Genomic DNA, 23,147 nt, shown 5'->3' with positions numbered 1-23,147 from the left:
CACAATCACACAAAGACACTTTATTAGTTTCCTCTACAAGAGACAGTAAACAGTAACATCAACCTTTTTAACAGAAATCTCAGGTCACTGGAGAGGCCAAATCAATGGGAGGAAGATGAGAATGAGATATTTAAATTAATCAAAAGGCACTACGACCCCACCTAAAACCTACTACCAGGGTGGTAGCGGGCTCAGGAAGATTAAGCTACGGCAGAAACAATCCCATGTAAATGTTAGAGATCACGTAGCAGGGGGTAAGTTTGCTTTCCAGAAGACTGTAGTACAAGGAACATTTGGGCCTGAGAGGGTTATCTGGCCAGGGAAAGGGCAAGATGGCTGAAGGTCAAGTCAAATGGAAAGGAACAGGTACAAAGGAGAATCCAAGGGACACAGTCCCCAAGCAGGGGGTGAAGGATCAGGCTATTTCCTCCCAAGAAGCATTCACTGCCCTGTGTGCTGCCACCCCTCAGCCCCCCCCCCCCCCACCACCAGAGAGCTGCCTGCTGGCTCCTGCTTTACAGGACTCACCAACCAGAGCTGGGTTGGGGCTGCCTAGGGTTCCTGCTGTAATTTAGCATAGACTTTTGAGAGCTTTTCACAGGTTGGGGGTTGGGGGATGGGAACTGGGTTGGCTTTGTCACCAGTGGTTTGGAACCAAGGAAACCCTGAAGTATTCACATGCAAAGTAGTCTGAGCTTCCCTCTACAACTTCAAACACCCCTACAACACAACACCCTCTCAAGCCTGCAATCTTGCAGCAGTTCAGCTGTGGTTAAAGCTGCAAAGCTGCGAGGCTCACAGAATCCAAGCTGGAATGAGACAACAGAGGCAGGAAATCCCAGCAGTGAGTCTCAATCGTCTTTCTCTAATTTAGGAGAAATGCTAATATACCTGATGTGGGGTGTGGAAAGCTACACTGGAGCAAGCTGGGTTTTCTGCTGGATTTTTCATCAAATACCAAGGGAGAACAAGGGGCGGGGTTCACTTTATTTGTAAAAAGCCTCAGCAGTAATTCTATTATAAAGGGACATGGCTGAACAGGTAGGAAACGGACTCCCCGTTGTGAGTTCTCCTGATGGCTTCTGCGAGGATCATTGAGATGTCAATCACCTAGGAAAGTGAGAAAATCGGCAGGTTAGGAACACCCAGACAGAGGACCCACCCTTTTGTAGATACTGAGGAGCAGACCTGTGAGGGTCCTTCCCCTTAAAACAGCTGCACTGTGCTATTTCCCTTCGGGAGCCACACCCAGCCATTCTGCAGCCTTTTTTTTTTTTTACGTTTATTTTTTGAGAGAGAGAGGGAGAGCAAGCATGAGTCAGGGAGGGGCAGAGAGAGAAGGAGAGAGAGGACGTGAAGCAGGCTCTGCTGACAGCAGAGAGCCCGACTTGGGGCTCAAACTCACAAACCCATGAGATCATGACCTGAGCTGAAATCAAGAGTCAGACGCTTAACTGACAGCCGCCCAGGTGCTCCTCTGCGTTGTATTTTTAGTATCACCACTTAGGAAAGAGTCAAAGTGCTAATGGAGGAAAACCCCTCACTCAGACTCACCAAGGTGGCGGTGGGTTGACATTTACAAATTCTTATGAATGAAAAAAAAAACCCATTTAAGCTGAAAAAAAAAAATCCTTAAGGACATGGATGCTCCAATTCTACATATTAATTTCAGAAAGCGAATGGACTACTGTACACTTTAATTAAGCAAGGCCTTGTTCTTTTGATACAACAGCACTCGAACTTTAGTGTCTAATTCCTTGGGGAATTAAAACAGTGGTCCCAGGACCTCTTGGTTGTGCACATCTCAGATGGAGCAAAGGAATCCACATTTTAACAAGGACCGTAGGTAATGAACTTTGTTTCCAGAGCATGCTTTGAGAAACGCTGCCGTCCTAAGGGGTGTACCACTGGTTCAAAGGTTTCACGTTATGTCTGCAGGGGCCAATGGTTAATAGCGACACACACATACTGGAGAGCAAGGACTTGCAAATGTGAGCGGATATCACGATCACTGAGACAGTCTGTTGAAATGTAGCATCCCTGGCGCTCCATCCTCCAGAGGTGCATCTAGCAACTTGAATCTTTTAAACCTGATTTTGTTTTCTTACTTTTGGACCACAGATCCTGATGACAGACTGAGCCCTTAAGAGCAAAGCGGGGAGGCTTCAGAACGTAGACACCCAATTCAATGTATGAACCACCTCCTAAATAAATACTTAGCAGAGTATTTTGTAAGAATCGCATCCTTACCTGTATTTTGGAGCAATGCTTCATCTTATCCTCCTGAGGTATGGTATTGGTGACGACTACTGCTTCAAAGCATGCATTGTTAATGCGGGAAATGGCAGGGCCAGAAAAGATTCCATGAGTCAAGATCGCATAAACTCTGGTGGCTCCAGCTGAGAGAAGTCTAGAGGAAGAAGCAGAGATGCTTTGGATTAATCTCACCTGTCACCATAGGACCTGAGTTCATGGAGAGGAGTGCATTAGTCAGCTTGGGCTGCCATAGCAAAATACCACAGACTGTGTGCCTTCAAAAACAGAACTTTATTTCACAGTCCTGGAGGCCGGGAACCCTAAGATTAATATGGTGACAGGGTGACCTTCATCCTGAGGCCTCTCCCCGTGGCTTGTTGGCAGCCGTTGTCTCACTGTGCACTCATGTGACCTCTGTGTGCACATATGCATGGGGTAATCAGCTCTCTGGTGTCTCTGCTCACAAGGGCACTATTCCCATCATGATGGTCCCACCCTCATGACCTCATCTAAACCTAGTGACCTCCCGAAGGCCCCATCTCCAAATATCATCGCACTGGGGGGGGGCCTAGAACCTCAACATATGAATTTTAGGAGGGACACAATTCGGTTCACAGCAAAGACAAATATATGGACTAAGAACTGATCTGAATAGGTTTGGATTAACATAGTAAGACTGGCACAGACTGCTATGCTCAAGGAAATCCATCTCCTTTTTTTCCTGGGCACACGGCTGGACTACCTTTCCCAGCATCTCTTGCATAGTTAGGAGTGACCATATGTCTTAATTCTAGCTATCAGTATGTGGGCAGATACAACATACACGACTGGTTGGGCTTATAAAAATCTTCCATGGGTGGGGTGCCTGGGTGGCTCAGTCGGTTAAGCATCCAACTTCAGCTCAGGTCATGATCTCATGGTTCGAGCCCCACATCGGGCCCTGTGCTGACAGCTCAGAGCCTGGAGCCTGCTTCAGATTCTGTGTCTCCCTCTCTCTGGCCCTCCCCCACTCATGCTCTCTTTCTCTCTCTCAAAAATAAATAAGAATTAAAAAAAGATTTTTAAAAAAATCTTCCACGGGTGATTCTCCATGCTCTTTTCTCCCTTTCTGGCTGGCCAAAATGGAAATGTCTTCCAAGGTAATCTTGGAAGCCTTATGTTAAAGATGCAGCACTACAAAACCAAAAGAGGAATACTTGCACTGGAGTTAAACCACAAACAAGAACTATCACATTAACCAACTGACATTTCAGGGAGTTGATCTGTTACAGCATTTAGCATTACCTTAATAATACAAGGACAAAATGAGTTTTATAAATGTATAGTCCAGGATCCAAATCAGCAATCATTCAGCACACAAATATTTTCTTAGCCCCTATTATATGCCAGGGCCTGTGCCTGGCACAGACACCCAGAGGTTAAGGAAAAATCATGAAAAACTATGCTGTCCACAGTAATGTGGATTATAAACAATGGGGAGCCACTTAAGGTTTTAAAGGAGAGGAGTGATGGTATCTAGCCTTAGTTTTAGACAGATTCGCAAGAGGGGAGGCAGTGTGAGAGAAGACAGACTGGGGAGGTAAGAGATTGATTACCAGCAGCAGAGAGAACAGAGTGAAGGCAGTTTAGAACAGTGCAGGCAAGAGAGGAGAAATAATATGAATGAAGGTGGTAGCAACTAAAATGGACAGTCAAGAGGTAGGACCAGGGTTTCTGGCTTAGGTAAAATATAAATAGGAAAATACAGTATACCCTGGAACAACATGGGGGTTAGGGGTGTCAACCACCCACCCCCACAGTTGAAAATCTGAGCACAACTTTTGACTCACCCAAATTGTAACTAATACCCTACTGCTGACCAGAAGCCTCATCGATAACATAAAGTCCATTCAGACATATTCTGCATGTTATAGTATATACTCTATTTTTATTTTATTTAGTTTTATTTATTTATTTATTTAGAGAGAGAGCAAGTGCACAAGTGGGGGAGGGGCAGAGAGAGAGGGAGGGAGAGAGAATCCCAAGCAAGCTCCACACAGTCAGCACAGAGCCTGACGCAAGGCTTAGACTCATGAACCATGAGATCATGACCTGAGCCAAAGTCAGACACTTACCCAACAGGCGCCCCATATGCTGTATTTTTACAATAAAATAGGCTAGAGAAAAGAAAATGTTATTAAGAAAATCATAAGGAAGAGAAAATACATTTATAGTCCTCTACTGTATTTATCAAAAAAAAAAAAAAAGCACAATAAGTGGACTCACACAGTTCAAATCTGTGTTCAAGGGCCAACTGTATAGTCCTGTCTGTTCAGGCCTATACATTTCTACCTTAATTTGTTTCTTAAAAAAAAAAACTATCGGGGCACCTGGGTGGCTCAGTCGGTTAAGCATCTGACTTCGGCTCAGGTCATGATCTTGCGGTCTGTGAGTTTGAGCCCTGAGTCAGGCTCTGTGCTAACAGCTCAGAGCCTGGAGCCTGTTTCAGATTCTGTGTCTCCCTCTCTCTCTGACCCTCCCCCATTCATGCTCTGTCTCTGTCTCAAAAATAAATAAACGTTAAAAAAAATTAAAAAAAAAACTATCAAGGGGGTGCCTGGGTGGTTCAGTTAGTTAAGCATCCGACTTGGGCTCACATCATGATCTCGCGGTTCGTGAGTTTGAGCCCCGCGTCGGGCTCTGTGCTGATAGCTCAGAGCCTGGAGCTTGCTTCAGATTCTGTCTGTCTCTCTCTCTCTCTCTCTCTCTCTCTCAAATATAAATAAAACATTAAAAAATTTTTAAAAAACAACTATCAAAAGTAGAGTATTCAGAGTGATAAGAACATTTTGGAAATACAGCGGTGATAGTTGCACATACTGCGAATGTATCTAACGCCACTGAATTGTACACTTAATGGTCAAAGTGGCAAATTTATCTTTTATATAGTTGAGCACAGTAAGAAAAAAATAAGTGAATCTTGGGGAAAAATAAAATATTCATCAATGATGCATATTGCAATTCAAGCCTAGGGTAATAAAAACTCCCAAAGATAGTTCTCATCCCCCTCAATTCACCTGCAGATAGCAAGCAGTTAGCTTTTCACTTCTAACCACTGGCCCCACCACCTCTCGGCACTCACTTGTCAGCCGCATGGCAGATCGTGCCACAGGTGTCGGCCATGTCATCTACCAGGATGGCCACCCGATCCTTCACATCTCCCACCAGCACCATGCGGTCTACTTCATTGGCCTTCTTCCGTTCTTTGTGAATCAGAGCGAAGTCCACATTCAACCGGTCTGCGATGGAGGTCACTCTGCAAGACAGCGGCGCATTCACAAACAGAGTGTGTGTGTGTGTGTGTGTCTCCTAAAGATGCCAACACAGGGACTAAACAGTGGGTTTGTTTTTCAGGGAGACCGCTCTTCGAAACCAAACTGTTCCTGGGGCTGGAAGAAAACAACTCTACTTGACTGGCTTCTCAAAGGCAAACGTCACAAAGCAGGTTTTAGAGACTAATGCATCTGTATCCTGGGATTAGTCAGACTTCAATTATAATTAATTCCGGTTTATAGCAGGGGAGAGCCAGATGCCTCACCAGTCCTGGGAAGCAGCAGGATGCTAAGGCACATTCATTTAATAGACTGGCAGCAGAAGGGGAGAGAGAGAAGACTTCCTTTAGCTAATGCCGGGGGTGCACAGACTGTCCCAACTGGATGCACAGAAGTGATGAGAAGTGAACCTGAGCCTCTGACAGGAGAGGAGTAAGTCCCCAGCCCATTCCAGTGCCTGTGCGCTCAGCTCACCGCGCTTACCCCCAGTGATCCACCAACTGTCAGTGTCAACTGTACATGCGCACTGAGCTTGGAAGTTCCTTTTAGGAGCGCTAGAAAGAACATTGTACCAATTAATCAGGAAAATGGGACATCTTGCTTGGACAGCCTGAAGGATCGCCAACAAATCAAAGTGTCTTATTTTTATATTACAAAATAACATAAACCAAACTAGAAAGTGACACAGAAGACAAATCTTTGGTGACAAAGTACCACAGAATTCACTCAGACAGAAATCCATCCCATGTAAATGACAGCACTCTGTTCCAGTAACATGTAGGTCCATGCTCCTCTGTGCCATCATCGTGCGTGAAGAAGCCTGTGCTTTGGGTCTTGTTTTTATTTTTTCATTTCAGAGAGAGAGAGAATCTTAAGCAGGCTCCAGGCTCAGTACAGAGCCCCACGCAGGGCTTGATCCTACAACCCTGGGATCATGATCTGAGCCAAAATCAACAGTTGGACACTCAAGTGATTGAGCCACCCAGGCGCCCTGGGTCTTGTTTTTTAATGCAGCACAGATACAACCAGAGCATTATGTCTGATTTCCATTGTGCCTATGGTCACATAACGGAGTTTGTGCTGGACAGGGGAGAGCCTGTGACCATACAATAGAGAACGTGCAAGATCCAAACCACAACCTGAACAGCTTATGTATCCTGATCTAAATAAACCATACCTTGTGTTCCCCATTACTAGAACTGTGTGGGCATAGAACATAAAGAATAACCAATCTCCTTGGAATGTTTACTCATCCAAGACAAATGCATGCTCAATTAGCTCAAGCATCCCAGACTGCCCATACTCCATGGCCAACAAAATCAAAGACTGACAGGGGACACCTGAGTGGCTCAGTCAGTTAAGCTTCTGACTTCGGCTCAGGTCATGGTCCCACAGTTCGTGGGTTCTAGCCCTGCATCAGGCTCTGTGCTGACAGGGCAGAGCCTAGAGCCTGCTTTGGATTTTGTGTCTCCCTCTTTCTCTGCCCCTCCCCTGCTCGCGTTATCACATTCTCTCAAAAATAAACATTAAAAAAAAATCAGTGACTGACAAAGCAGGAAGGGCTGGAAAAAGTCACTCCCTACACCATAGAGGGGAAAACTCTGTGCAAACCACAATCACACAAGGACCTCTACCTACTCCCAAAACCCTGCCAAGACCAAACTGATAGCTACTCACTCAGCAAATCCTCCACTATGGAAAGAGAATTATAAACACACACACACAGAGTGGTCATGTGGCAATAAGTCACCTACTAAAGGCAGTTTTCCTATACCCAACTTTGGAAAGAAGATCTTGGCTTATTTGTTTCAAACACAACTATTTTCTAAGTCACATGGCAAGATGTGAAAATAATGCCCAACAAGTTAAGACAAGTTTGACAACTGCCATTAGGGGGATGTTTTTTCGGCTCTGTCGCTTTTACAGATGATAACGAGCGATTACATGAGACTCACAGAGCCACACATCTGGCTGGATAACGGAACTCAAGTGCTCAGCTTATCAGTTCTGTTGGAGTTACTGAAATAAAGAGGTTGTGGAGAAACAGTCATTGAAGATTTGAATGGCCTTTAGAAAGATTGGAATTAGCTTTCCCCAATCATCTGTGTTTTGTAGCCTCTTCATTCTATTTCCACAACAAGAAGAACATGTGTCAGACTTTTGAATGCATTACTAATGAGTGATCCACTAAGGAAATCAAGAGCTCTTAGTTGGCACCATGTGAGCTGTGAAGCACTGAAACTGGCAATGCCTGGCAATCAGTTTGTTTAAAATGTTAAGGTCTTGGTTTTAAATATAAAGTTACCACATTTTATTTTTCCTCCTGCTTAATGTCTCAATGCCAGGATTAACACGGGTCAAACGAACAGCATCATGAGGGGTGTAAAAGCCTATTTGTCCAATAATAGCACGTGGTTCGATAGCTGGTGCCATTCACTGGAAACCCCAATTTCCCAGCCTTCTGGATGGGTTCACAGTGGTGTTGCTTGCTAGCTCTGTGGTGCCAAGTTACTAATGGGTTTCAGTCAAGCCTACAATACTGCAACTACTTAAGGACCCCCTCTAGGCTGCCTTGTTTTTCTGTCACTTTCTGGCAGTGACTCAGGCCAGTAAAACTATGTCCAGCTCGTGTCCCAGCTACTGATACACCCATTCTGAAGTATACATGACCCTTGAAAAACATGGGTTTCAACTGTGCAGGTCCACTTATAAATAGATTTTTCTTGATGCAGTACCATGCTGTAAATGTATTCTCTCAACAACAGTGTCTTTTCTTTAGCTTGCTTTGTTGTAATACTATCTATAACACACGTAAAATACAAATTGTGTTAATTGACTGTTTATGTTTTTGGTGACACTTCTGGTCAACAGCTGGCTATTAGTAGTTAAGTTCTGAGGTGGTCAAAAGTTATATGCGGATTTTGGAGTTCATGGGGCAGGGGGTGGGGAGGTCGATGCCCCTAATCCCCATGCTGTTCAAGGGTCAACTGAACTTAAAAACTGTCACTTGCTAGAAAAATGTCAACTTTCTGACATCGCTGTCTGAAAGATATCCCCAGTACTGTGAGAACAATGCACATTTTGGTCGTACCTCTTAGCTCCACCAGCATCGGGGGAGACAATAGTGCAGTTCCTCCACTCGGAGATGTTTTCCCTGATCCATTTCAGGACAGCTGGCTCCGCGTACAAATTGTCCACTGGGATATCAAAAAAGCCCTGTAGAAAGAAGCTGAGTCACTTTTGCTCTCTTTTTGTGCTCTTCGATTTATAAATGACTAATACAAAGAGGATAATAACTGGCCCAAAGAATACCTTCCTGTGACATTCAAACTGATTAGAAGGCATGCTCAGTGTAGCAGATTAAAAATGGCTTCTCAAACCTGGGCTGGCCAAGAGAATCCCGGCCAAGAGGGGCAAGGCCTGACTTCAGTTAACCCACAATTGATTGCAGGACCATGAAAGAGCCCTTGGGAAGAACGGCCAAGTTCAGCCAATACCGCAACTGCCCAGTCAATGTGGAGACCCATGAGGTAATACTTATTGCCTTATTCCATCAAATGTTGGGCTGGTCTGTTAGGGAACAAAAGCTAACTGCTAAACCAGTTAGAAGACGCTTTGATACGTAAACTTAGTGGAATGTATTTATAATAAATGGTCACAGAGAGTAACTGGTAAAAGATCTCTGTTCTAATACTAGTTGCTACAGATTAGTTCCATTTCTCAACAAATCTGTTCCTCTTCGATAAAATGGGTATAATCAGGGGCACCTGGGTGGCGCAGTCAGTTAAGTGTATGACTTTGGCTCAGGTCATGATCTCACGGTTCGTGGGTTTGAGCCCCTACATTGGACTCTCTGCAGTCAGTGCAGACCCCGCTTTGGATCCTCTGTCCCTCTACTCACGTGCACGCACATTCTCTCTCTCTCAAAAATAAATAATAAAAACACGTTTAAAAAATGGGCATAACCACCTACCCTGTGTACCTCACTGGATTGCCATAAGCCTCCAATGATGATTTGAAAGTCCCTTTAAATAGTCCAAAATACAAAGGAATGCTGTGTTCCCCTTACTCTGTGTTTATGCTAGAAAGTAGATTCTGATATCTGTGGCTCTAAATTTAATGATGACAACAACAGTTCCCAATTACTGAACACCTATCCTGGGCCAGGCATTTATACCATAAATTTAATACTCACAATAACAATGCAGTGTGTGTTCAGAGTAGTTAAATAACCTGTGCAAGGTTACAAAGCCGGTAAGTGTCAGCCAATATTCAAACTAGGTCTGAACCCAAAGTCCATGTTCTTCTCAGAATACCAGACCACCTCCCTTATCCAACCACTCCAAATGACTGAGATCGTAAACAATGCTTAAGGTGAGGATGTTTATTTATTTATTTTTTTTAACATTTATTTATTTTTGAGACAGAGAGAGACAGAGCATGAAAGGGGGAGGGGCAGAGAGAGAGGGAGACACAGAATCGGAAGCAGGCTCCAGGCTCTGAGCCATCAGCCCAGAGCCTGATGTGGGGCTCGAACTCATGGACCGCGAGATCGTGACCTGAGCCGAAGTCGGACGCTCAACCGACTGAGCCACCCAGGCGCCCCAAGGTGAGGATGTTTAAAATGGTGTCGATGTCTAGTTTATTTGAGCTGTCTTTGGGCAGGTTTTTGCTTCTGTGCACTCTTAGCATTATAAGCTCTCTCCTCCCCACACCCCCTGCTTTCTAATGCTGAATATTTAGCTTCCAGATACCTGAATCTGAGAGGCATGCAGGTCCATGGTGATAATATGATCTGCGCCTGCTACAGAGAGCATGTTTGCAACAAGCTTGGCTGAGATTGGAGCCCGGCTCTAAATGGAGGGGACGAAAGAAGAAGGACAAAAAACCAAAAAGCCATTTTGAGAAACAATTCATTTGCTCAAGAAACATTTGCTTACTGTGCACCTACTATGTTTACGGCACCATGCTACCAGGAAATTCATAGCACGTGCCATGGCCATTGACTATATGAGTAAATTGCAATCTAGCACAAATATTAAGTGGAATATCACTTTTCCAAATCAGGATACATATTTCAGAGAAGAAAAATACCTTCCTACCTTTTGTTTTCTTAATGTACAAATTTTCAGCCTATTTAAGGGTTTTAATGCTCAATTATTCAAACTAGGCTGACTTAAAAAATCTTCTTCACAAGAATTATTAAAATCTCTTTTGACACATACATACGCAAACCTGTATTGCATCTGACATGTCAAAACTTAAAAGACAGATCACAGAATGGAAATTCTAGTTTATTGTGCAAATTACACCACTTGCTTACTCATCTTGAGGTCAATATTCCAGCAACTTCAACCTCCTTAAATGACAGATAAACACACCTGCTGCACGATAAACTAGCAAAGCCCATGCCCTTTATACTCTGTAGGAGCACTATAGTTTCAGAATAAAAATGTCTGGCCTTCTCCCAGACACTGTACGTAAAATTTGGGCACTGACTGTTAGAACAGACCTGCAAAGTTTTATACATGTACCTTAACCTCTACTATACCAGATAAATAAGGGGAGATATGCATGTGTATAATGAGACCAGGTATTCATGTAACTGACTTCAAGTTTTATGACGAGGGTCCCAGAGGATCTACCAGTTTAAAAAATATTCTACTCCACGGTAGCTGGTGCTTAGTCCTCTTGATACAATTAAAAAGTCACAGTGAGCTGAGAGTCACAGATGTATGATGAAGAAATACAGACTACAAAGATGTTGATTTATATAAACCAATCACATGTCAATTGTTTTGAACATTGGGTAATACCTAAGAGAATGTGATTAAAAAAAACAACAATATCCTCTAAATATGTATCTAAGAATTAAGGAAGTTTTTTTGTGACTCTGGGCATGTGCTTCTTCTGATTAAAACAAACAAAAAATTTTTATAAAGTAGATTCTGCTCCCACCTTATCCTTCTTGTCCTGCCGGGCATACGGAAAGCATGGGATGACTGCAGTAACCCGGCTGGCTGAAGCGATCTTGCAGGCGTTAATCATGATCAAAAGCTCCATTAGATTGTCATTTATTTCACCACAACCACTCTGAACAATGTAGACATCCTCTCCACGTACACTTTCGCCAATTTCCACACTACAACGAGAAAGGAACGAAAACAAAAAACAGATTTTAAAGCACCATACTACACTTCTACAGACAGTACGGCCTAAAAAGTATAACTTCCCTGCTAGTATGCTGTTAATGAGTTCTAGCTGCACATGGTCACTGATCCCCTCAGACTTTGGGAGATCCCCAGGAGGAGCCCCTGTTCCAGAAGCAGTTTACTGCCTCAGTTTACGCCAGTGTACTATACAAATATTACCTACTGTTACATGAGACATGGCATGAAAAAGACTGGCTAAAGAACTTACAAGTAACCGGACCATAATTTCAGCGAGCTGCCTGTGTCTCATTACGTACAGGAATAGGACATGTGCATGCAAATTGGATACAGAGCCTGTGACTGTCACAATCCACGTATAACAAAAGTAGAAAGATCATGTGAGGAATGAATCACGCTACTGTTCTATAACGATGCCTTCTATGGAAGCCAGTACCACATCTACCATATTGGCACTTCACTCAACAAACAGTAAATGTTCATATGCCAGTCACTGTGCTAAGTGCCAGGGACACATGGAGAATAAAACAGATGTGGTCCTTGCCTCCATTTTATGCGAACTGTATTCTTTCCAATTAGTATGTCTTGTTTAAAAAATATTCCACAGGAAGTTAATTATGGAGTAGGGCTACACTTTACCATAAAATGAAAGTTTTAATATCCATGCTTGGATTGTTACCAAGAATAACTTATAATTAAAAAATCATAACCTTCGTGACACCTCAGAGCATCACCATTTCCCCCAATTAATCCTGTAGGTGAGGTGGGGGTATTTGTGCGTGCGTGTGTGTGTGTGTGTGTGTGTGTGTGTTACGTAGCGTGTATCAACCAGGAGTAGGTTAGAATTGTGGATAACTCCTACTGATCAAGAGAAAAACTTCAACAGGAGAGAATTCCATTGCCAGAAGCAGCTAATATAGGGAGACAGTTATATTTATTCTTTTCCAATTCAAGTAACAATTAATTTTAAAAAGAATGAGGTTGGGTGCATGGGTGGCTCAGTTGGTTAAGTATCCGACTTTGGCTCAGGTCATGATCTCCCCATCGGTGAGTTTGAGCCCTGCATCAGGCTCTGTGCTGACAGCTGGAAGGTCTCTGTCTCTCTCTGCCCCACCCCCACTTGCACTCTGTCTCTCTCTCTTAAAAATAAACATTAAAAAAATAAAAATAAAAAATAAAAAGAATGGGGTTAGTTTACATTGTAAAGCAAGACAAATAAAAGCAAATGGTAAAAATCAAACCAGAAACCAATTAGAACAGGGAAGCTGAGATTCCTGGTAGCCAGAACAAAGAAGAAAACCCATTAGTTTGGGATATCTGGAGATAAACCTTCTTCAGGCACTGAATTAAAGACGTATTTTATACTGGGGATCCTTATGTTAAAAGTGCATGATTTGCTCAATAATTAATATCAATAAAGTAGAAAATGGGCAAAATAAACCTGAAGTAAGCAGAAGAAAATTAACCATAACAGCAGAAATCAATGAAACCAAAAACAATAGAGAAAAACCAATGAAACACAAAGCTGGTTCTTGGGGGAAGGGGAATTTAAAAAACTGGTTAAGCCTTGGGGCACCTGGCTAGCCCAGTCAGATGAGCATGCGGCTCTTAATCTCAGGGTCCTGAGTTCGAGCCCCACATTGGGTGCAGAGATTGCTTAAATAAATAAACTTTCTAAAAAAAAATTTAAAAAATGGATGTCTCTAAGACTGACCAAAAACAGCTTCACTGGAGAGTTCTACCAAACATCTGAAGAATTCACACGAATTGTGCACCATCTTTTCTAGAACGCAGATGAGGAGGGAATACTTTCCAATGCATTTTACAAGGCCAGTAGTAGTGAGCCACCAAAACCAGACAAAGGCAACATAAGGAAAATACAGAGAGGGAGAAGAGAGGTGGATGTGGTTATGACAGGATGGAGCCTTGTGGTGACAGGATGGTTTTGTATTTTGACTGCATCAATGTCCATATCCTGCTTCTTGTGTCACACTACAGTTTTGCAAGAAAACTCTAGTTTGGAATGACTATGGCTGGGAGCTTTGGGAAAACTGGGTAAGGGGTACACAGAGTGTCTTGGCATCATATCTCACAATTACCTGTGGATCTACAACTATCTCAAAATTTGATTTGAACACAGAAGCGCATTATCATGCTTTGTGCATACTTGAGTAAATAAAGCATTAACTGTGGCCCTCAGTGAAAGCTGAAGTCACAGAAATGTAGCTAAAAACAAGCATTTCTGCATTAAGTCAAAGAACCTAGTCCAGTTGTATAATGTTCTGAGAAACTGTGTAATACTGTGAGGGAATCTGGAAAACTCTGGGCTTTTTGATTTGTGAGATAGCTCATCTCAAAAGATTTTCTCCATAGCTTACTATGTATCAGTCACATGGCCTTCCTTAACATTCCCTGCTCACATCATTGCCTTGCACTTCTTCCCACTTATCTGGGATGCTCTTCCTACAACTAGCTGGTTTATTTCTCAGGACTTCAATCAAAGTATCTCCTCTGACCCTCTTACCAAAAAAAATGACTTCCCTGAGAAGCAAAAGATCAAAAGTGACTTAAAAATAATCAACCAATTAAAATATATATATGGACCTTGTCTGCAAACCAATTCGAGCAAACAGAGAAGAAAAGCACCCACAATTATGAGGCAGGGAAATGTGAACACTGTGTATTTGATATTAAGAGATTGCTGTTAACATTTTGAGGCAAGAAAATGGGACTGTGGTTACTAAAATGCACAAGGGCAATATACTATCTAGGCTTGTTTCAAAGTAATTGTGGGTGTGCATGGAAGGGGGAATAACAGATGAAAACAAGATTAAACCAGGAATTGAGAACTGCTGAACTGGGTGATGGGTACCTTGGGGGAAACCACTATACTCTTCTACTTCTGCGTGTTTGAAATGTTTCATAATAAAGTGACCCTCCCCAGTCATTCCCTCACCACCTCAGTTATTATCTTCAAAAACACCTATCATAACTTGTTATCACTTTATTTTGTAAACACTTGTTTTACTGCCTGTCTCTTTCACTAGAACATAAGCTCCGCAAAGGCAGGGACCAGATCTGTTGCACTCTTCTGTATCCCCAGCCAGCCAGTGCCTCTAGGGCACAAACGATGAATGAATGAATATCCGGCAGGACTAGGATGCCTCTCGGTATCCACTCAAGATACTGTGAACCTTCTGCAGGTGTTACTATTGAGAAAATTTAGGAGACGGACTTCTATTGTTCCTCACAAAGTAACTCACTTCACACTGGAGGCAATGGGTCCAACATGTTTCTTTAAAAGATTTTGATAAATCTGTTCATACCCTCTTCACAGATACACAGCTGGCAGAGATTTCATTTTGGGTGGAACTACATACAACCTGTTGGGAGCACCAAAATACAACAGCTATGAAGAATTTTGCAGCAGGATCCTGAAATACTGATACCGAGGCAACAGAATAAATGATATAGCAATTTTGTGGACCCCGGCTTAGCCAAGTTGACATCTGTTAATCACCAAGGTCAGCCTTAAAAAACAATGGACTCTGGGGGAGCCTGGGTGGCTTAGTCAGTTAAGCGTCCAAACTTTGGCTCAGGTCACAACCTCAGGGTTCATGAGTTTGAGCCCCGTGTCGGGCTCCATGCCGACGGCTCAGAGTCTGGAGCCTGCTTGGGATTCTGTGTCTCCTTCTCTCTCTGCCCCTCCCCTGCTTGTGTTCTCCTTCTCTCAAAAATAAATAAACATTAAAAAAAAAAAAAACAATGGAGTCTGTCGGCAACCTTAACTACGCCAATGCCAAAATTACATTCTGAAGACATTCTTCAAAATTCAAATGGACAAGCAGGAGGGAGCCAGGGAGCACTTTCTGTGAGAGTAAATTCCATGTTTTCCAAAGGGCAGGTCCTAGAATGGCACTGACCAATCTGGGAGTCACTGGATTTGTGTGGTTATGGAGTGCCTAAAATGTCACTAGTGACAGAGGAACCGAATGGAGATGTGCTACAAGCATACAATACACACTCTATTCATTGTGAAGGTGGGAGAAATAAAAGGAAAACGTATCTCAATTTCAAAGTTGCTTATGTGCTGAAATTATCATATTTTTGGATATACTGGGATAAGTAAAATATACTAAAAATGTAAAAAACACAATGGACAAGACTAAGTCACACCTCCTGGAGGAGAACGCGCTCTGCAGGTTACTCATTGTGGTAGGCCCAAACAAGAGACAGCGGTGTTTAAGGGACTTCTCAGATCTCCTTCACTAACACTGCCCACCCTTTAAGAAGTTCCAGTCCACAAGAGTCCCTTCTATGTTTTATGGTGCACAATTCCGGGGTCTGGACCAAGTATTTCAAATACTTGAGCAACTTCAAAACTCAAGAAAAATTTAATCCCGCCCACAGGTGTGGGGTGAGCCCCATACCTCACCTCCTTGAGGAAGATCTCCATTTCCCTGGGGGAGAACAAAGGTCAGGCACACTGATTTCCAGGAAAGTCACCTCTATCCTCTACATGTGATATGGAAGGCCTATGGCTCTTATTCCAGTCAAGAACACAGAATATCATCTGTGGTCCAGACATACACTCAACCCAGAACCAGGTGGTGTTGATTAGGAATTTAAACAAAAGATCCAAGAGGCTAAGAGAAGGGCTAATTATCTATTCCAAAGCTTTGTTTTCAAGTAAGACCAGAAAACAACACATGATGGCTTACCTCTCTTTACAAATGCCTAAACTATCATAAGTAATATTAAAAATACCCATAATAATTGCTTACATTGTTCCTTATGTTACTCAATATCATTATTTAAGGATCCCACCCATGAAATTCCCAGAATTTTGTGCCTGGAGGTATCTAAAGAGTTTCATGATACTCAGTTGGTTAAGCATCTGACTCTTGATTTTGGCTCAGGTCACGATCTCACCATGTGAGATCCAACCGGTGAGATCCAGCCCCTTGCTGGGTGTGGAGCCTGCTTAAGATTCCCGGTCTCCCACTCCCTCTGCCCCTCCCCTGCTCATGCTGTTCTGTCTCTCTCTCAAAAAAAAAAAAAAAAAAAGAAAAGAAAAACTACATAATCCACTGCAAGTGGCTTTATCCCTTTGGCTACCAGGAAGCCAAGGGATGCAGTTAAAGTAACACTAGACTGCAGTAACTACCTTGTGCCAAATTCTTGGCACAATTATGATAGGCCTTTGTTCTGGAAAGCTTCTGAAGCATCTATTTAACAAATCGTGTGACTATCATGAAACACACTTCAAATCCTTTCTTGAAAGCAGCTAAAGTATTAATTATAAAATTAAGTTATCACTGCCAAGTTAAACATGAGAGACCATTTGTTACATACATAGATTTAGCAGAGGTATGCCTTTAAAAATCATACTCTAACATCATATAAGGTTTGAATAATAATTTTTATAAAAGGACCAGCTCACCACCCAACACAATTGCTAGTAACACTTTTGTGTTATCATATTACCCAATTATAGTCAACCAACAGTTCAGCCATTTCCCAAAACCAAATTTAGGACTAAATCCTGAAGCATAGAAAGGTGTTATGACCAGACATGTATCTAGCAACTTGAAAATTTTATTTATTTAACTATATGCAAAATAAAGCAGTGTAAGTAAAACTAGGACACTGCCTTATTTTACTGTGTATTCTAATCTCACTAATCAAGATCAATCTTGCCCCTCCAGTAGTATTATAAGGTACAGACTTTCAGAAAGCCTTCAAATACCTGCAAACTACACTCCTATTATACAGCTTGGTCAATCAATAGTTCAGTGAGTCCTCAAAAAATCTTAGTATTATTTCTATGGTTTCCTCTAAGTCTAAGAAATGATAAATTAGGCAGTGATTGATGGTAGAACAGCTGTGACTAAAACCTGTTTGCTTTTAATGTAATTTATCTTGTATCTTTTAAATTAAATTAAAAAAATCTTGCTTTTAAATATAATTTATCTTTGCTTGTAATGTAATTTATCCTAAACTAGGAAAGACCTAGTTTAGCAATTTAAAGGGTAACACTCGGTGTTCTCTCCCTCTAGCTACTAACGGTGTGTTCTCCAAATGGCTTTGGGCCAATCATTCCCCCAATCTTCTGGCAAGGCCAGGCTGGCTATGTCCATCCAATGAGAAAAACAGCTTCTCCTTTATCTTTACTTTAGCATCAGTGCATCCAACCAGCATGGAACGCTAAGAAACACAATAGGAAATAGAGCGAAATCTAAAAGGCAGATAGTCTTCTTAAGAAAATCTCAAGAATTTAGATGGAGACGTTGGCATGTGCAAAATGCAAGGGATTAACTAACCAAAGGATGTGGTTCTTAAGAAAATCCTAGACAATCAAAGTAAAGTCCTCCCCACTCTGAGCCTATCCACAGTAACCAAATAAACCAAAGCTATTTTTTGATATTGAAGAGAATCAAAAAAACATCAAAAACTTTAATTTATTCATAAGTTTTAAAAGCCAGATGAGATATTCCGTCAACAAAAATAGTAAGCAATAGTACCCAGTATTGGGCAAGTTACTTAACCTCTGAATCTTAGTTCCTTCATCCATAAAATGGGGATAGTAACTTCTCAGCAGGGTAGAGGGGATTAGAAATGTATAAAGTACTTAGCATAGGAACTAGCACCTCTTAAGCACTCATTATACATTAATTACTATTAATTTGATTATTGCCGATGAGAGCAGAAATTGGGTCAACTTTTCTAGAGGGCAATTTGGTAACACTGTTATCAGTTGCCTGAAAAATGGCATCTACCCCTTAACTTGGTAACTCCCCTTCTAGGGATTTGTCCTAAGGAAATGGACAAAGATTTGTGTTCAAAGGTTTTCATGTAAAAGCATTAGTCAACAACGGGAAATATCTACTAGAAGGGACTCAGTTATCTAAAATTATGGTAAAACTGTAAGAAGACTAGAACAGCTATTTAAAACCATGTAGACTAAATATTAAGGGGATAAATTATTCAAAATATATTGCTAAGTGATGAAAGCCATAGATACCTTACATTTTTGGAAAAGTACATAAACACACAAAATATCTGGAAGGTCATAATCAAAATGTGAAGAGCTGATCTTGGGTGGTGGCGGCACTAGCTGGGAGGTCTTTTTTCCCCTTTGTCCTCTTCTGTAGTTTCTGCAATACCATCACAACTGCTTACCAACATCCACTGTGCATTTATTGGGTTGGACAATGTTCTAATTTATCTCATTTAATCTGCACAATAATTCTATGGGTAGCTATTACTTTACAGGTGAGGCAAAGAAAAGCTAAGATTTCAAATGCAGGTTCTCTGATTCCAGAGCCTGAGCTTCTAATCTCTCTTATCTATTTGTGTGCAATACACCCACCTATATGTATGTTTCCTGTGTAACTGGACAGCAAGGGAGGCTCCTGAGTCAACAAGTAATGCCACTCTGCTTGAGAGAGCAGCAACCCCTGTGATTCTGCCAAATAGCAAAACTGTCTCATTTGAGGATGGGCTCTGCAGTTCTCCATCTGATGACCCAGAGTACCCACTGAGCTGCTCTGTCTGTGCCTTCAGAGCCCAAGAGTCACACAGGGCAGTAGTTACCATTTCTACAGTGCAGAAGAGCCAAAGGTGGGGGTGGGAGATGGAAGGGGGAAGCTCCACAGGCAACATACTCAATTATGTTCAATGAAGATTTCAGAACACCTAGGAAACCAAAAAGCTATTAAGCCTGAAATGAGGAAACCAAACCAGTCAGCCATTTTCCACATTGGGCTTAATCTTAACCAATGTTTCCAAGCATGCCTCTGTCCAGCTGTTTAAAAATGAAACCAGCCTGATTTCAGAAGTAGATGGGGATTGCTGATGAATCCAGATCGGTCAGAACACTGAATTGTTCTCGTCCTCCCCCTCTCCTAATATAGTTTCAGGTTCTAGAGTATTGCATTATGACAGAGGGTGAAGGGTTAACACAAAGAAAAATAAGGTCTTTGGATTTTACCTAGAAGTCTAGGAAGAGGATTTAATAACCATAGTTCTCTAAGGGGGGCAAAAAACCCCTCTAAATGAAAATCATTCTTGTCCCCACCTGTATTGCCACATGCAAAGTCTGGTCCTGTATGGTTTCATTACTAGGGTGTCATAATGGTGTGGTCAAAGCTAAAGACAGCAGCTTGGCCAGCCTCTTCTAAGGTATTGCCTAGTTACAGATGGTGTCAGTGTTTACACTATCATCTGCATCACAACCAGCGGTACAACAATCAAGTATCCAGAAGGAAGCTGTCCACTACAGATGAATGCTTTTATAAGCAGATCTAGATAGGATAGGGGAGTTACACTTCCATAGTAAGTTTAAAGAAAGAAACAAAAGGGAAAAAAAGCATTTAGGAAAAAATGTTGAAAGTAACCTTAACTAATTAAACTGACCATTAGACTTGGTGTAAACTTTCCCCTTACTAGTTGACTGCATCCGTAAGACTGTGGGCACAGCTCTGATTTGATCAACAGGATCACAAAACACAAAGTATACCTATCAGAACCAGAAGATTCTACGTTTAGGTGGAAGGCGCATTGAAAGGATGAAATAACTAAGTTATCTTTTAAGATGGCCCCAAGGTGCAGGAGGAGGTTGGGAGTGGGGGGAGGGAGCACGTTTAATTAGCAAGGCAATGAAAAAAATTCCAGCTGCAATGTACTATGAAATTCCGGTTTTCCACTGTATTATCTTTCCTCCATTATCTTAACACTCTGCGATGAAAACTGTTTCCTAAAATCCCCACAACAGCGCTAAGTGGAGTGGACGAGTTCAGGAAAGACTTTGCTACTGAAAAATGCGTTTCTGTATCATCTGTACCAGTATCCGCACTGGGAAAGGTCAAGGATTCCAGAACTAAGGTTCCCCAAAATTTTTGGATGGCTCAAGCTGAGATGCTGGCAATCAGGATGCAGAGTTAATGCATCACTTTATTTGATCAACTAGATTTAACTTAAGTGTGGCTCCGATTCTAAAGATGTGAAAAGCCAACGCTTGCCAATCCAAGGGAAGTCCTTAGTAATCATTTTGGCGCCCTCAGTACATATGTCAATTTCCTTCAAAACGAAACCCGACCGACACCATTTCGAATTGAAAAGCTGCTTCTTAGACTCTAAAGGAAACACCAGGAGGGCTTATTAGGCAGTTAAGGTTCTCCCAAGCAAGCCGGTCCAAGAGTTAAAGTGAACCCAGTCCAGTCTGGATAGCTCAACAGCGAAGCGACAAAGCCACGTGTCCCCTTGGCCGAGGCTAAGCGTCTTTCCCTTCCCGTCGCTCTAGGCAGCTCTTTCAGCAGCCACTACCCCGCCTTGGGTCCTCCAGCCCTTGACTTCAAACCGGACAGCTTCGCCTCATGCTCCATCTTGACTCCACCCCACCTCACGGTGAGAATGAACGTGACCCTCCCGCGAGAGGTAAAATAACGGAAACAGCCCGTGGGGCACGCTTGCCACAGAGCTGCCCCTTCCCCTTCCCCCCCTCCCCGCGGTCCCTCAGAACTCACGCGGCGGCCCCATTCCCCCTACCCTCTGCCACCCAAGCGGGGTCCCTGCCGCCCCGGGTTGGGGTCCCAACTTCGCCCTTACCAGGTCTCTTGGTTGCTGAATTTCTTAGTCACCACCTTGCCTAGCTCCAGGCCCAGGCGGTCAGCAATTTTCTGGGATAAGTCTTGGTGGGAACTGCCGCTGAAGATTTTAATATTCGGCATCTTGGCCAACCACCCTAGGCACTCTCTGCTCAGCGATCACTGTTGCTGCCGAGACCGGAACCGAAGTCGGCCCACAGACTCAAGTCCTAACCGCTTCGCGTTGCTACTCCGCCATCTTACATTCCCGCCGGGCGTGCGGCTCTAAATTGCCCAGCACCAGGAAGGCGGGGTCAGCAAAGAAATCCACACCCCGCCCGCCCTGATTAGCTGAACGAGAGCGAGGGGCGGGTCCTCACTGTGGCTCTTGCCTGCCTCCAGTTGTCTCAGGTATTGGCTGGAGGCCACGAAAGGGGTGAGGCTAAGGTATAGCCCCGCCCCCTGTAGCCAGGCAGTGGGTGAGAGCTGGCTCAGGAGCGCCAAAGCAAACCACGTTTGATTGGGGAGTGCAGGGATGCTGGTGACGCATAGTGCCAGATCTTTCTCGCAATCGGGAAATCAGACACGCTTTTTTTTTTTTTCCTTCAGTGCCAGAAATTAAGTCTGGCTCTGGTTTACAGTTCCTTTTAAGAAAATCTGTTTATCAGGATGGCAGCCAGTTTGTCAGAATGAAGGGGAGGTTTCTGAACAAGAGTTTGCATATTTCTGAACGTGATTTTTATCTCCTTATAAGGATAGGGCTGAATTAAAGCACGTTTACATCACAGAAAAACACCCGTACCACAGGTGCATTACAAGGGCATGCTTACCTTTTGCAACTGTACTGTGTTGCCTTTGCCTGGAAGACAAGTCCCAAGGGGAAAGTGACTGAGGGCATGTCACCTCAATCATACAGAGACATGGCAAGAGAAAGTTGTGTTTTGTCTCGGATGCTGAGACCAAGTGTGTTCAAACAAGTAAAGGAGTGTGGATCTTCCAAAATATCTTGCTGATAAAGATCCGATTTATCTAACCCTTGGAAAGGAGAGGAAATTAAATATATGTATGGGACTTGAGATAAAGAACCCTGAAGGAATCAGAAAACCTAGTTTTTGGTCTTATCTGCCTCATGGGAGCCTCACTGTCATGTCTGCATGTTGCTAATATGGCCTTTTACACCACGTTTTATTATTTTTATGATGATGCTTGCTAATTGGACCAAAGAGAGCCTTTATTCTGACACCACATTTTCAGTAAGCATATTCCAATCACAGGTTGGAAGAGAAAAATCATACAATTTTAGAATCATACAATTTTAGTTATGAGCACCATAACTACAAGCTGTAAAAATAGAACGGACTTCAGAAATCATCTAGTCTCCTAGCTTCATCCTACATATGGTGAAACTAAGACCCAGAGATGCAAAGGGATTTGTCCAAGTGGCAAAGGCAGAAAATACTCAAAGCAGCATCCTAGCTTTGTTATTGCCATTTTCAGCAGTGTCCATGGAGGACCTCTCCTACTGACCCTGTGTCATACTTTTAAGAGTTCAGGAATTTAATGTAGGCCCAGGTGTATAGGGGTACTTGGAGAAGGAAGCAAACTTCAAGGCAGAATATTAGTAGTCTTCCATCATAGTTCATTCATCAAATATTTACTGAGTGCTTTATTGCATGCAAAGCACTGTGCTAGGCATTGAGGGGACTAGAAGGTATTAGGGCCCAAGGAATTCGTCCATTCAATACATATTGAATACTTAAAAAAAATTTAATGTTTATTTTTGAAGGTGTATGCGCATGCATGCGAGTGGGGGAGAGGCAGAG

At 42.7% G+C, this 23,147-nt stretch overlaps 1 protein-coding gene across 1 annotated transcript; it reads right to left on the bottom strand.

Annotated features, from left to right (window-relative positions):
- PRPS1 (phosphoribosyl pyrophosphate synthetase 1) lies at nt 1-21,638 on the bottom strand. Its single transcript, XM_049644734.1, has 7 exons — nt 21,347-21,638; nt 11,526-11,709; nt 10,322-10,420; nt 8,659-8,783; nt 5,378-5,551; nt 2,251-2,410; nt 1-1,110 (listed from the first exon to the last, which is right to left on the bottom strand). The coding sequence occupies exons 1-7, from the start codon at nt 21,466-21,468 to the stop codon at nt 1,018-1,020; spliced, it is 957 nt and encodes a 318-aa protein (XP_049500691.1). The 5' UTR covers nt 21,469-21,638; the 3' UTR covers nt 1-1,017.
- Between the last annotated feature and the right edge of the window lie 1,509 nt (nt 21,639-23,147).

This window comes from Panthera uncia, chromosome X, assembly GCF_023721935.1.
Source record: "Panthera uncia isolate 11264 chromosome X, Puncia_PCG_1.0, whole genome shotgun sequence".
NCBI lineage: Eukaryota > Metazoa > Chordata > Mammalia > Carnivora > Felidae > Panthera > Panthera uncia.
This window is presented reverse-complemented; position numbering and strand designations above follow the sequence as displayed.